Source organism: Caretta caretta, chromosome 2 (genome assembly GCF_965140235.1).
Source record: "Caretta caretta isolate rCarCar2 chromosome 2, rCarCar1.hap1, whole genome shotgun sequence".
Taxonomy (NCBI): Eukaryota; Metazoa; Chordata; order Testudines; family Cheloniidae; genus Caretta; species Caretta caretta.
In genome coordinates this window covers 123244394-123260033 of record NC_134207.1, presented here as the reverse complement: position 1 = coordinate 123260033, position 15640 = coordinate 123244394, and the positions used below count along the sequence as shown (strand labels likewise).

The window sequence follows — 15640 nt, the reverse complement described above, 5'->3', positions numbered from 1 at the left end:
GAGATGGAATTTATTTTATTTATTTATCTATTTAAACTTTGAGGGGAAAAAAGACCTCTGCATCAGTAGTACAAATACCCTTCCACCTGCTGCCTGCTTTACGCTAAAAATTTGCCTGACTGGCATACCTGATAAAACCCACACAACTTATGAAAGAAACAACTACAAATATTGCCAGATGTGCATTTTGGAAGGCTTCCTAATGCAGATCTTAGAAGTTTATTTGGGGTGATACTACTTTCTGCCCTGGAGCAGCAACTTTGACTTCTTCTGTTTTTCCCTTCAGTTGGGTATAAGCAGCTCACCTAGCATTCTCCAAAATACCCATGACATTTTGGCATGTGTCTTGTTCTTATGCAGGTATATACATGTAATGAAGTGAATAAAAATTCAAGAATAAAAAGAAATGTGCCATAGGCTTCTGACTCTGCTTTTAATCTTTTCAAGGATTTTGAACTGTGGGATGATGTAGGATTGAACATTCCAAAGCCTCCAGACTTGTTACAACTCTATCGTGACTTCGGAAACCATCAAGTAACTTCAAGAGATGTTGTGGATGTAGCAGTTGGTGTTGAAGAGGATGAGACAGAGGTTACCACTCCTACACTAGGGAGTGTTCCTATATTTGGAGCATCACAGTCAATAGAAGTAAGATTATACTTAAGACACTTATGCAGGTTTATTATGTACTGTCATAAGTGGAATTTGCTAAATTGTTTTCATTATTTTTATCTTGCATTTAGCAATGCTTAATAGTGCAAAAATTAGAAGATCAAATTAATGCATTAAACAGTGAGAAATGGTCTTTGATGGAACAAATCCGAAGACTTGAGAGGTATGTATTTTTGATTTTGCAGCGTTTTACATAAGAATATATATAAAATATTTAAAACAAAAAACCTCACTAGTTGTTCATAGGGATTGTCTCTAGAATTGACAGAATCTTACCTTTTAATATATGGAATTCTGTAAGAACCAACAGAATATTTCAAATTTATAGAGCTTTTTAAGGGCTCCCGTTACATACAGGTTGAACCTCTTTAGTCCGGCACTCTCTGCTCCGGCAACATCCGTGGTCTGGCATGATTTTATTTTATGTTTTTTATGCTTTATCTACTTATTTCCTTGTGCCAATACAGTAAAATTCTGTAACAACACTAACACTTTGTTATGAAGAGAGCTGGTAAGCCTTGGCTAGGCGGCATTGCAAGCCTTTTTCCATTTATTCGCCTCGGCGAGATAAAAATAAAAAGAGACCTGCTCGCTACAATATTGACCTCCCATGGTTCAGCAAATTCACTTGTTTGGCACCGGTCAGGTCCCGAGGCTGCCAGACTAGAGAGGTTCAGCCTATGTAGTAATTTATCACGTGCATTTATCAATCACGGTTGACTTAAATATAGATAGATAAGGAATCTTGTTTAAATTAGGGATGTAAATTACATTTAAAAAAAGTAACCATTTAAATTATTACAATTGTATCAGTTAAATGTTTAACCGTTGACGAGTTCACAACATAAGACGGGAGCTAGGGGTGTGGGGGATGCTGCAGCACCCCCACGTTTTAAATGGGGTACCAGCTGCCGGCCCCGCATATTAGACATTTAAACATTAACTGAAAACATTACTGGTAAGACTGATGCTTATCGGTTAACCGGTTAATATCTTACATCCTTAATTTAAATATGTTTAAACAGTGAAACTAAAATGAACTTAAATACTGTTTGCTCTTCACTGTTGTACTGTTTGTACACTGTTGTACTGTTTGTGTTTGTGGAAAATGAAAATCTGTAGAAGTCTGTTTCACTTCTGTCATCAATTTCTTTTGGTTTCCAAGTGCTGCAGTACTTGTGTTGCAAACACTGCTGAGGGGATGTTCATTTTAACAACTTTCTCCTTTTGAAATAAATAAAACCAAAGTATTAGTCTTGCACCAGCTTTTAAGTATCCCTTAAGTTACACAGTAAGATTTTTTCAGAGTATGTATCTATATATACAAAAAGTGATGATAACCTCTCAGGCATTTTGTCAAAGTTTATAGTTACCATTTCAGGGCAGGTGAAAGTATATTAAATATTGAACTCTGAAAATTAATTCGGAGCCAAAACATCTTAAATATTAACTCCATACAGACTTGTGCTTCTTGACACTTTGTGTTTGTTCAATTCTTTGGGTTCAGCCCAAAACATACAAAGCTGAACCTTTCTACCCTTTCATCTTTAAGATCTTTCTGGCAATACCATTTTTCTTTATCAAAAAAGAGTACACCTACACTGCAAAAAAACCCACCACCACTGTGGCAGTGAGTCTCGGAGGCCACATCAGCTGACTCAGGCTTGTGACTAAAAATAGCAGTGTAGATATTCTCACTCAGGCTGGACCCCTGGGTCTGAGAGGCATTCCCCTCACCAGGGGGACGCATTTACCTAGCCCAAGCGGGAACATCTGCACTGGTATTTGAACCCTGTAGCACAAGCCTGAGTCAGTTGGTCTAGGCTCTGAAACTTGGGTGGTGGCGTTTGTTTGTTTTTCTCTGCAGTAGATGTACCCTGTGAAAGGAGCAGAGCATAGTATGTCAGAGTTTTCACCGACACATCTCGTATGATACAAGATGAGACATTACTGAAGTTGTAAAAAAGAATTGACGTAGCATGTTCATTTACACCACAATATTTTCATATTTCAGTTGCCTGATTCAGATCTTCTTTTGAAAAGCTGCCAACAATGTAACATTTGTTTTTCTTCTTTTAGTGAAATAGACTTCTTCAAGAATGAAAACTTCGCTGTTCCAGTGGTTTGTGACTTAGTCCACTCCTCTTTAGACCAAGTGCCTCTCTCAGTTCCAGAGGACAATGGACGTTACTTAGATATCAAGAGTTCAGACAATGGCAGTAAACATGGGAAAACTGAGGAAATAAGCCTTTCCATATCAGCCGAAGCAGATTCAAAGACACCTAAAGATGATACACTAAATTCTCTCCGTAGCAAAGAGAGAGAGAAATTGCCCTCTTGTACTCTATCAAATAAAGCTGCAATACACTTTGATAAACCTAATAGGTTAGTGATAAAAGTTTTAAACTGAAATGCTTTTTTTCACGGTAGGGAGATTTTTTTTCTAAAAGCACAGTGCTACAGAGTTTAGTGCTTTTCTACCTCTTGCGTCCTAATTTCCAATCTTTATTCCCTTCATTTAAATATAATAGATGGCTTTTACAAATTTCTCTAAATTCTTTTGTATTTTGGGAAGGGTGTGAGTTCATTGAGTACATTTGTACTCAAGATGTTAAATTACACATTTTCAATTTTAAAACTAAATATTAAGAATATATTTTTTTTACTTCTGTCCACTCCTAAGTTCAGAATTGTGGGGAGAAAACACTGATATCAAAACAATGAATGAGGGGAAGGGGATGTTACTATTTTTTCCCTATGTTCCATCTCTTTATAAAATCTGTTCTGTTCTTCCTCCAGTGAGATGGAGGAGTTTGGTATTTAGGCATTGTTTAGAAAAATGCGTACTAATATAACTAAAGATGTTAACTATATAATTACAATTTAAATGTCAGAAATATATGCATTTTACTGTCTTATCCTTTTAGGAAGGATGTCCCTAAAAGTCCAGTGACATTCAGCTGTTGGAGATTTGAGACTTGGATCTTATCACTAGAAACGTAGTATTAAAATGCAACCTTAAAGCACTATTCACTTATGTGAGATTAAATAAGACTTTACAGTCAGCATATACGCAGACACATTGTGTCAGCTGGTAATGGGTAAAACCTGGTTCCAGTCTGGCTTATTCATGACCATCTGATATTAAATTAGGCTATTGATATAATATGCATCACAGAAACTTGGTGGAACAATAATAACCAATAGGACACTGTAATAACCGGGTACAAAATATATACAAATGACAGAGTAGGTCATGCTGGTCGGAGACGACACTATATGTGAAAGAAGGCATAGAGTCAAGTATTGTAAAAATCTTAAATTAGTCAAACTGTATCATAGAATCTCCATGGATAGAAATTCCGTGCTTGAATAAGAGCATAGCAGTAGGAATATACTACTGACCACTTGACCAGAGTGGGGATGGTGATTGTGAAATGCTCAGGGACATTACAAAAACAGAAAAATCAGTAGTAATGGGGGATTTCAACTATCCCCATATTGACTGGGTACATCACTTCAAGGGTGAGATGCAGAGATAAAATTTCTAGCCACTAGATAAAATTTCTAATGAGTGCTTTTTGGAACAGCTAGTCCTAGAACTCAGAAGGAGAGAGGAAATTCTTGATTTTAATCCTAAATGGAGCACAGGATCTGGTCCAAGAGGTGAATATAGCTGAACTGCTCAGTAATAGCGAACATAATGTGATAAAATTTAACTTTTTTGTAGGGGGTGAAATGTGAAAGAAACCCACCATAGTAGTATTTAATTCCCAAAGGGGGAACTACACAAAGATGAGGAGGCTAGTTAAATGGAAATTTGAAAGGAAACAATCAAGAGTGAAATGCCTGCAAGCTGCATGGAAACTTTTAAAAGAGGCTCAAGCAGTATGCATACCCAAAACCAAACAAAAAAAAAATAGTAAGAGAACCAGAAAAACGCCCCAGTGGGTAAACAGAGTAAAAGAAGCTGATTGAGGCTTTAAAAATTGAAAGTCAGATCTTAGTGAGGAAAATTGAAAGGAGCATAAACTCTGGCAAGTAGAGTATAAAAGTATACTTAGGCAGGCCAAAAAGAATTAGAAGAGCAACTAGCAAAAGACGCACAAACTAACGACAACAAAAATTGTAAGTACGTCAGAAGCAGGAAGTCTGCCATACAGTCAGGTTGGCAAGGCAAGGTCATTGTAGAAAAGCTAAATTAATTCTTTGCATTGGTCTTCACTGCAGAGGATGTGGGGGAAATTGCTACACCTGAGTCATTCTTTTTAGCTGACATCTAAGGAACTGTGCCAGATTGAGGTGTTGTAAAGGAGGTTTTGGAACAGATTGATAAATTTAAATAGTAGTAAATCACCAGGACCAGATGGTATTCACCCAAGTGTCCTGAAGGAACTGAGATACAAAATTACAGAACTATTAACTGTGATATGTAACCTGTCTCTTAAATCCGCCTCTCTGCCAGATGACTGGAAGACAGCTAGTGGAAAGTCAACTTTTAAGGTTTCCAGAGGCAACTTTTCTGAGCTATAGTCCTAGTTTCTTTGACCAAGGTCTTCAATCTCATAGTCATCGCAGAAAAAGTATCCTTATCACACTGATATTTTTGAGCATTGTAGTGGTTGGGAGAAAGAAAGAAACATGCATACAACCAATAAGAATATTGTAGTCCAAAAATGCTTAGTAAAGGAGTTTGTACAACTTCTAAAGTTATTGTTCTCATACACAAACAGCTCTGAGTAAGATTGCCTTATGAGTTATTTCAGCTCAAAATTTTCTAACCAAAACATTTTCATACTGAAAAATGCTGAAAGCCAATTTTTTTCAAGGGAAACTGTTTTCAGTTGTATCTGTCTATTTAATGGAAAATTTCAAAACTGATATTTTCATTTGAAAAACAACACTTTTGGAATTCTGCTTTTGTTCTCTACTTTTTTTCCTCTTGCCACAGAATGCAGTAGAAATTTTCTAGGTGTTTTTCCCTTTTTTCTGAGAGTGAATATGGCTGGGAAGTTTTTTCCCAAAAAACGTTACTGACAGCAGGGGAAATTAATCTGTAGGTTTCCCACTCTAACTTCTCAAAAGTTGTCAACATTCTGAAAAATTGGAGTGAAGAAAGAGAAATGAAAATGTAGGTGGGGAACTCTGGACATTGTCTTATTGCAGCTTACCAAAAATGAAAGCAAAAAGAGGCAGAACTCACTTTTTTTAAACACTTCACTTTTTCTTGCAAAAAACAAATTCATTGTGAATCCTGTAAAATGGAAATAACTTCCATTTTTTGAAAAATTGCTGCTTCATATTTTGACTAGCCTCCTAGTATTTTTCTTGAATATCCGATCTATTCATTCTTCAAAATGTAAGATTAATAAATTACTATAAAGTTCTAGTAAGAATAATCTTAACTTGCAGAAATTAAAATGCCTTTAAATGATAGGTTTTAGATACAAACACGCATTATTTTAAATAAAGTTTTGAATGTGGAGTTCAATTCAGAATACACTTATGTGCATCCAATGGAAAACTTAAACCTGAAGGCATGTTTTTCTTTCTAGGGAACAAAAGTAAATCACTAGCAATGGTAAGGGTAGCAAATTAACTTTAAAGCTAGAAACTAGAAAACCTGCTCCTGCTTTAGAAGAACTTTAGCTTCCTTGGTCTGTCATCTTTCAATCTGAATAAATACAGATGGATAGAGATGGTTTGTAGTCCTAATTTAGGCCGTGGTTCTGAAGAACTTTAGTCAGGCAGAGCCCTGAATCCACAGAGAGTCCTACTGACTTCAGTGGTCTTCCTGAGGAGAGCCTATTGCAGGAACAGGCCCTAAAATCAAACTTGATTTTGCACTGAACAGAATAATTTATACTTAAAGGTAATATTTAATCCTCTCTTGGCAAAAGCAGAATGGATAGTTTTTAAAATAAAGTTGGCTGGCAATTTCAGCTGAACATCAGTCAGTCTTTTAAAGGTGTTAAAAATATCATATGGAATTAGATTTAAAAGAGCAGTTTTATAAATGTTGAGTTTAAACAGTTAGTAATTATCCAGAGTATTAACCCTAAAAGTTAAATATAGGTTTGCCAAAAGCTAGGATACATTGAAAACATGCTATATTCAAATCTTGTTACTTAGTAACTTATCTTTACATAGATGAAGTTAAAGGAATAGTCATTGCCTACTGCTAAAGGAAGTTTTATTGTTTACAATAGGTTGCTATTCAGTGTTCTGAGAATTCCATCATACAGTGGTGGCTGGATCTGTTCTAACAATTAGTCTAAATTAGTTTGAAATCTACTCCTCCTAACTAAGCAATTGTCAGATCAGAAGAATTAGATATTATTCTCCTGATCGTTCTTTCACTGCTAGTGTGTGGAAATTGCTAACTGTATTGATTTTGGAAGGAATTTCAGTTGCTGATTAAAAAAAATCCTTAAGTTCTTGAAGTCCACTACCCCTTTTTTGAAATGTAATTGACAATGTGTTATGGTTATCTAAATATCTTATATACTCTGCGGTGCTGTAAACCAAGGATGGTTGTCAATCCTACATTCTATCAGGTATTCTGATGGACTGTATAATTAAACAATCTGTGGAATACTTAACAGGTTTTTAAAAATGATGTAGGCAATACAAGGACGCTTCCAGTGTCCCTAGACTTCAGGAAAATAAATACTCACATTCTAGATCAGGAAATATCAAAGAAGATAAATCAGTTGGAACACTTTATAATTACAAAGCTCTACTTTCTGGGTTCATGGTTTCTCAAAAGGTGTTCATATGTCTTCATAATTCTCATGGCAGTCCTAATGGATGGTGATAGCTATTTGCCATTTTCTTGATCATTCTCTGATCAGAGAAAGTTCAGAAGAGCAAGTCAAGTCTAAGAAGGCCCATTATTATTTTTTAGTTTCATAGATTCATAATTCCAAACAATGTTAAAAAAAGGTCAGTGATACGGCGTCCGTTTTATTCACTCATTGGCCAAGAAGGCCGTGGCTTTTAGACCTAGATCTTTTACCAAAACCTCATTCTCCCACTTGTCTAATGAGAAATTTCCCAACCAAAAGCTTAAGCCTGCATCCTGTTCCCATAGGATGTCCTCTATGACTGACTAAAACTAACGAATTATTGGAAAAAACTGAAAGCTCTTCTAGTTTCAAGGAAAATTGTATTAAAGTCACGTATGCCACAGTATGTATTATATTAAAATACCTGTGCAAGATAAAGCTCATTCTAAGATTTTACAGATCCTGGCTTCAGGATAGTCTCTCTTAAGCAAACTCAAAGTACAAGCTTCAGCTTGATCAAGAGTGATAGGAGTAAGTGGGGCAGGTTTTCTTTTGTCAGCCCTATAGCATAAAATCTTGTAAAGCAGTTTCTCTAAACCCACATCTAGTCCCTATGCCCATGCTAAATCCTAAACTGTGTACAGCAAACCAAATATGCATAGTCGTTCTCAGTGCTTCTTGTCTTTTGAAGATGCTTACCAAATTGCCATCACTTTAATTACAGAAGAATTTCTAAATTTGGTGAGTTATGCACAAAAAACAGTTACAGTTTTTCATAAGAAAAACCAATCCGCTGAACCAATAAATTGTTAATGCAAAAAAAAATGGGGTGGAAGATGTATAATTTGAGACATAGCTCAAACTGAATGTAGGGGTGAGCACTTAGAATAGATTAGCAACTAGAAAATATAAGACCTTATTTCTGTTTATATTCTGTTGAGGTGAAAAGTGCTTGGGTAGGCATAAACTAGTTTGCCAAAATGCTAAATCTCGGAATAATTCAAAGCAAGATGAAGTTCAGCTGTAAGGCACCAGTACTCTCTGCCAGATAACCACTAGACCCAAGAAGGTATAGGCTTCTTACAAAGAAACCGTGATGGCAACAACTTAATCCTGTGTTCATACTTCTCTGATGTACAAGTTACACCTCCAGTGCATTTGGCTGAAAACAGGAGTACGCTTTAGTGTCCCGCTTATCCTCGACCTTATAGTACAGAAATGTGTCTAAATTAGAGGTGCTTTTCCTTCCAGCATAATCACATATTGTTGACTTCAGGATTATTGGACAAATATATGCTTAAATAAATGTATGTTTACCAGATTTCAGTTCTCTAAAATTGATTGATATCCATCAATTTTAAGTTTTTATACAGGATGGGATATTTCGTTTGTTGACAATTTGTGGCGTATCTTATCTTCGTGCTCTAGGGGAAAATATTGTTCATTTTAAATTCTTCCCTTTAAAAGTTGCTTTTAGCACAGGATTAGTAGGAAATTTACTGGCTGGCTTGGAAATTCTGGCTGGCTTTTCCAGATTACTTGAGTTTAGTGCCAAGGGTTGTAATTGACTTCTCTGGTGTTGGCATTATTCGTACAGTAAGATGGAAAATATCTCTGAGGCTTGTTGGATAGGAATATGCACAAGAAAATTAACTGAGGCAGAAATAGTACTTTTCCCTTGCCATTTGGCAGTTTACAAAGATTGTATTTTTTTTCTAGCGCTGCTCGAGTTAACATAACTTCATTTTCTTCACTCTTTGATTCATATTTTTGTCTGTACAACATCATCATTCTCTATCTTCAAGAATGTGAGCCCTGTGGGAATAACTTGTGAATTAGAAAAACTGCATTTTTAATCCAATCCAAAATGGCAGTTAGTTTAAACAAAAAAAACAAAAACTAGGGGTTTGCTGATGTTAAAATCTAGCTCAAATATGACTTCAAACAAGTTGAAGTTGCCCATATGCAACACAAAAAACAAGCTTTTCAGATGTCACTATATATATATATATATATATATATATATATAAAACTGAATGAATAACTAGGATTCCATCAATGTCAACTCTGATCTATTCTTTTCTTTTCTCCTAACAAAATTATTTCAGAAAGTTATCACCAGCTTTCCATCAAGCACTACTATCTTTCTGTCGGATGTCAGCAGAGAGTCGTTTGGGATCAGAGGTATATTTCCCTTATCGTAAACAGAATACCCTTTTTTAATCTTCATTGACCGACTATCATTAACCAACCAATACCTCTAGCTTTTCACAAGACTTCATATACATATAAATTTCATAATAATCCTGTGCCCAAGTTAAGAAACAAGGCGTATGATTTGATGAGATTTAAATAGATTCTAATTTTGAGGTGTATTTATGTTCAATCACTAGTGATTATTTTTTATCATTCTTGGAAAGTGTAGTCTCTGCTAAAAAATGTTTTAATAAATGAAAAAGTTTGCATTTCAGACTAACACAGCTGTTACTCTGAAACATTTCAGTTGCTGCGTCTCATAAAAATAATTGGATTTTAGGTGTCTCGGATTGCAGATAGTGAAAAAAGTGTGATGTTAATGCTGGGACGTTGCCTGCCACACATTGTTCCTAATGTGCTGCTTGCAAAACGAGAGGTGAGAATCCAAAAATGTTTTCTATTTATTATTTTCACCATGTTGCCATTTTGTTCATTTTGAAGTTGTAGTGTTTTTATTTTTTTTAAAGTCTGTTACTTGCAATCATATTCTTACTTTTGTGCATGCATCTCTGCTCCTAGAGAATGGTTTCACACCTCTGTCAGGTGAGTTCAGTAAAACTGCATGGTGTTTCATAATATTTCCTTTTATGCTTAAGACACCCATGAGCATTCTGCAAGGCTTAACTGTTACTGTAGGTCCATCTGTTTGTTACTAACTTTGATGTTTTATATTAGATAGGCCTATTATTAATGAGTATTCTTTTTGAAGCAGTTGGGATTCAAGTCTACTGATATTACAGTATGGGATTACTTTGTCTATCAAAAGATAGCAAGGATTAACTCAAGTTCATTTGGAATGTTAAATACTTTAACAGAATAAACATTTCAATTTATTATTCAACAATTTAACTTTATGTGGAAGAAATTACTGTTCAGTCTTTTTCAAGATTAAACTAATCTTCCATATACTTTGTTTAAATTTGTAATAATAATTTAAAATTAAATGAAGATATACGATTAATCTTGACTATAAATAGACTTGGGGTTCTACATATTCATGGATACTGTGGCAAACTCAAATAGAGTAAAGGAAGATAGACAACCCTGATGTGGATGTTTGCATTGTGACTTCATTGTAAATGTTACACATAATCATAACTACAAAAAAGTCAAGCAATAGATGGTCAGTTTGATTTTTTAATACTTGGAGGTAAGGTTTGGTCTTTTTTAAAATATGAGGGAGAATGTTCACTATTCCAATAATGACATTCAGTTTCAGTCCTTATCTATGGGACCTACAGTATGGTAGGTTTATAGTAATGCATTTGGCTTAAACCCATAAAAGGCTTTATCGAAAAATCCTTAAATCAAGAAATTTGTACTGATCCTTGAATGACATACGTTTCTGTAAATTGAGTGGTTTTCTGTGATTGATACAGTGCAATACCAACATGCATGGCATCTGAAAGTTTCAGAAAAATTATCCCAGGAAAATCTTTTTATTGAATATTCTGTATAATGATGCTTCTGTTAAAATACCATTGCAAAATCAGTCTTTGGAATGTGCCAGGATCAGTGCTTAATTTCTGATGTTTGCAGTTCTGCTTGGCAGGTACTCCAGCTTCTTTTCACAGCTTGTAGCATAAGCGGTGTAATGCGTTAATATTTTTCTGACCTGTTTAGCCTATTTCCTACCTACTTTATTCTTGCAAAATCTAAAGGAATAAATCATTAAATGTATTCTTGCATTAAGAAAAATCACTTCAGAGTGCTTCTGTTTCAACATGGTAGAAGACTTTACAAGAAAACTGTAACTATATTGCATGGAGAGTTTATGCTGTATATTTCGTTAAAACTTTTGCTGTAATAGGTATTAAGACAATAGTTTCTTCAGCGCAGCATTCTCTGAGCTAGGATTGGAATCTAGAGGAAAGATTAATATAGATTAACATCAATAGTTTTATGAATATTAATATTATAGTAGTGGCCAGAGGCCCTAAATGGAATCAGGGTCCTGTTGTACTACACACTTTGCAAGCAAAGATAGATATTGTCCCTGTCCAAAATAAAAATTGACCATTTAAAAAGGTTTAGAATAAAATTTATGAATGTTTGACAATGAGTTTGTTATAACCAAAACCATGTTTAAAGTATACAGTAATATTAATTTTGGCATTTTTAGTGTCTTATGCTTCCTGGTATCTACTGAAGGCCCAAAATATCAAATTGAAAATTAGTACTTTATTCTGTTTTGCAAAAATTGAGTTCTTGTTGGCTAATTTGGCAATGTTTAGGTACGTATTCAAGTTTAGCAAAACTTTAGAAGTCATTTCAAGGCATTCCTTTAAGAAGCCCACTTAAATCTTTGTAGTAAAATGAGGTCTTGATTTTATTCCATCAGCTTGGGTTAGAAGTGCCTAAGGGTAGCAACAGTTGCTTGCTGGGCAATCACTTAGCAGTGACCTAATGGTTAAGATATGAAGTAATATTGATAGTTTCAGAAAATTATCTGTGCTGCTTTGGTGGCTATGATTTAGGCTCTTGTGGCAAGTAAGATAAAGAGGAAGGGGAAAATTAAGGGAGTCTTGAGCATTCTGGGTTGGTAGCTGACATCACCAAAATTTATGTTTTAAATCGTTTTTTAAAAGATGAGCTCAACTAGATAATAAAAACAGAAGTTTAACAACTGATAAAATACTTGAACACCATTCAAATGAATGAAACTTTGCATTTTGATATTTTGCAAATTGCTATTCATATTTTTTTTTCAATTGCGGATTTCCAGATAAGTTTCAAATACAGGTAATTGCTTGAAAATACACTCGTCTTGCATTGCACTCAGACACAAAGTATTGTTAGCCAGATGCTGATTGGGCTGAGATGTAATGTTTAGGATGTCAAGATTTCATTCTGCAAGGACCTCTGAGCAGGTATAGGGCCTGCCACATGGCATTCCTTGCAGGAACTGGACCTGAAATAATCTGTGTTTGGAGATATTTCTTGGATTGGCTTTATTAATTTTAATGAAACATTTAAGCTGGTTAGCAGCTGTTCAACTGCATTGATATTTGGCTAGCAGTAATACCACAAAAGGAGATTTCTTTGACTAAGTCATAACTAGGGAACAGCGATATCTCTCTAAACCCTTGAGTAAGAAAGTACTTAATGCAGACTTAGTCAAAACTCAATTTTTTTTCACCCTTTATAAGACATAAATATAAATAGTTCCCTGTGTTGAACTGTGGCACTGATCATGACATTGCTGTGTGTATGCTCTCCCATTGACTGCAGTGGGAGTTCTCTGAGCAAAGTGCAGACAGGAGAAAGCCCTCTGGCTGTAGCATCAGGATCTTACTGCTCTTAAACTTTTTAATTAAAAATGAATAAGCTGTACTTGAACCTTCATACCTTTAAATTAGCAGACTGCATTGTTTTATTAACTATAGGTTAACTTCAAAGATTTTGGTGGTCTGTAAGTCTGTGTACATAAAATGTGTATAGAATTGAGGGAAAGGAATATAGCTCATTACCTTTCAAAGAAAACAGAAGACTCATCACTGACTTTTTTACCCTTATCTCTTAAAAACAAACATTTTTAATTCAAATTACCCAACCTCTGTGCCCAACTTTTTGTAAATCATTCTCTTCAAACAAGGTTTCATGTAACCTACAGAGGGCAGCAAAAACAGTTATACAGACAGTGCAGTCAATGATTTATTGAATCTTCTCACATTTTCTCACAGCATGTTGCTGTCTTGTGTGAAGTTGATTTCTGAAGAATACAACTCTGGTGTTGCTAATTATTTTTTCTTTATGAAAATGGGGAGAAAATGCAATGCTAAGATCTTACACAACAACCAATGTAGAAGGGGTGCCAGTCTTGACAATCTGGGAAAATAACATAAAATATGCTGTATATTTTAAAAAGATTTGCATGAAGATGTAGAAACTGCTATTTACAGATGTGCTGAGACACTTTTTCATTCTCAGCCTTTTTCAGGCACTTAATTCTAAAAACAAAACTCATATGGGCTGAGATCTTGTTGATATCTTTTTCAAGCTAATCTCTGTGTTTTGGAAGTCTGATTAAAATATTGGTATTGTTTTAAAACTTTCAAAATGTGGTATAAAAATCTAAGCATCTAAATAAGTGGCTAGATTTTCAGATACAATACACTAACCTGACAATACACTAACCTGACAATTGATTCATAAATATAGCTGTGGGTGCCTAACTTTGGGTTCCCAAATCTGAAATTAAAATTTTGGAGTAGTTTAAATAACAGAAAATAGTCAAATGTGCCCAGATGCTGACTTAATTATATGTATCTGGAAATACATGTATTGATATTTATGTAACGTATTTGAGTTTGTTTCAGTATAGTACCAGGTTGTCAAACTCCCAACCTGTAGACTGGTTCTTCTCTGCTTAATGTACTTGCCTCCCTCATCCCCTAATATCACCCTGTAAATATGATCAAATATAACTGTCTTAGACCGAAATAGACCTTTGAGAGGTCTGAAGCATCCCAGTTCATTTCAATGTCATGTTAACTCTGAAACTTGTTCCTTTAATGGGGTTATCTTTTCTTTTTGAAATGTATATATTCATAAATAAATCTGAGCAAAGTTGAATTTTGCTCATTAGTTACCACAGCTGTATGCATAAACGACACATAAAGGATGTAAATAAGTGGTCATAAGTATCCTATATCAGTTTTTCCCCCCATTCACTCTTTAATTATGCAAACCTCCTAGTGGCATCCCTGACAGATTTCCTGTGGATTAGTGGATCGTGTTACCAGCCCACGAGCCATAATTAGGAATGTAATAATTTGACATACCTCCCCCCATGTTGAATGTGTAATTAAATGGTGTCATTCATCGAAAAACTAATACAAAGGTGTAGAGATAGAAATATATGTGAAACACTAGCATGGGATAGCAGTAGTGTCGCATACACTGCAATTGGTTATTACAATCAAGCAGGTTTTATTTCCTCTACCCCTTTTTTGGAGGAGTTTCAGCAAAAAAGTTGCATACAACATCATTTGAGAATGTAAACATACATGAGTAGAGAAATCTAAAAAATATGGTTCCCATCCTATCCTGAGGTAAAAACACTGAAAACAAGGCACATTAGTTTTACCATGAGGTAAACTAGGCAAGGTCAATCACTGGTGGGACTATCGCATTGACCTCACCTAGTTTACTTTGTGATAAAACTAATGTGCCTTGACTTCACTGTGTTTTTTACTTTGGAACAGCTCATGCGCATAGGTTATCCTCTGGTAAAAACACACCTTTTCTCAGCATTGAAAACCAGGCCTCTGACATGTGATTTTACATTTCCACTTGCATTCATCATGTCACCTGTTTTGGGAGTTGGGCAGTGACAGTGTGCTCAGCAATCTAAAGGGAGAAGTGTCTCACTTCTGAAAACCACCTCTTCTGGTAGTGTTGACTGGCATCAATAAAAGTTTAATCCAGTCCTCTTTAGCCAGAGATAGTGCAGAAAGGAGGGACTTATCAGGGCTGAACAGGGGCATTGAGGACCCCAAGTATAGAGCAGATGAAGAAAGTAAGAAAAATCTTTGAAAATCACTATCTTCTCGCATTTTATCTTTTCAACACAAGTGGTATTTCTTCCTGAGGAAGGCAAAAAATTATTTTTAATAACACTGGAAGTCCCTCTCCTGGAATGCTAGGCACTATATATAGTCTCCATAGTGCTAAACAGCTTTCTGTAACGTTTTTTGTTGAAATTAGTAGCCTGGGAACTTGGCTTTGTGTGTCTCCTGCTTAGAAAATGTAACATTTTCTAAAACATTTATTGTGCCATTGTTGCAAATCAAAAATCTTAGATGCTTATGGTCTTTACTGAATAAATATCCATCCAAAACATAAGAGCTAGTAATAGAAAGAAGTTTCTGTCTGTAGGATAACCACTCCTGTACAACTGTTTTCTCCCTTCTCTTTTCTGA

At 35.2% G+C, this 15640-nt stretch overlaps 1 protein-coding gene across 8 annotated transcripts in view; it reads left to right on the top strand.

Moving 5' to 3' along the window:
- RELCH (RAB11 binding and LisH domain, coiled-coil and HEAT repeat containing) overlaps positions 1-15640 on the top strand; it is a 122652-nt gene that overhangs the window by 38076 nt on the left and 68936 nt on the right. For 5 of the 8 annotated variants that reach the window (XM_048839698.2, XM_048839705.2, XM_048839699.2 and 2 more), the window contains 6 exons: positions 448-648; positions 744-835; positions 2752-3057; positions 9569-9644; positions 9997-10092; positions 10236-10259. In XM_048839698.2, the coding sequence (XP_048695655.2) occupies positions 448-648; positions 744-835; positions 2752-3057; positions 9569-9644; positions 9997-10092; positions 10236-10259 (795 nt within the window). The remainder of the gene's footprint in view (positions 1-447; positions 649-743; positions 836-2751; positions 3058-9568; positions 9645-9996; positions 10093-10235; positions 10260-15640) is intronic. The other 3 variants (XM_048839702.2, XM_048839697.2, XM_048839696.2) reach the window with 1 other exon arrangement.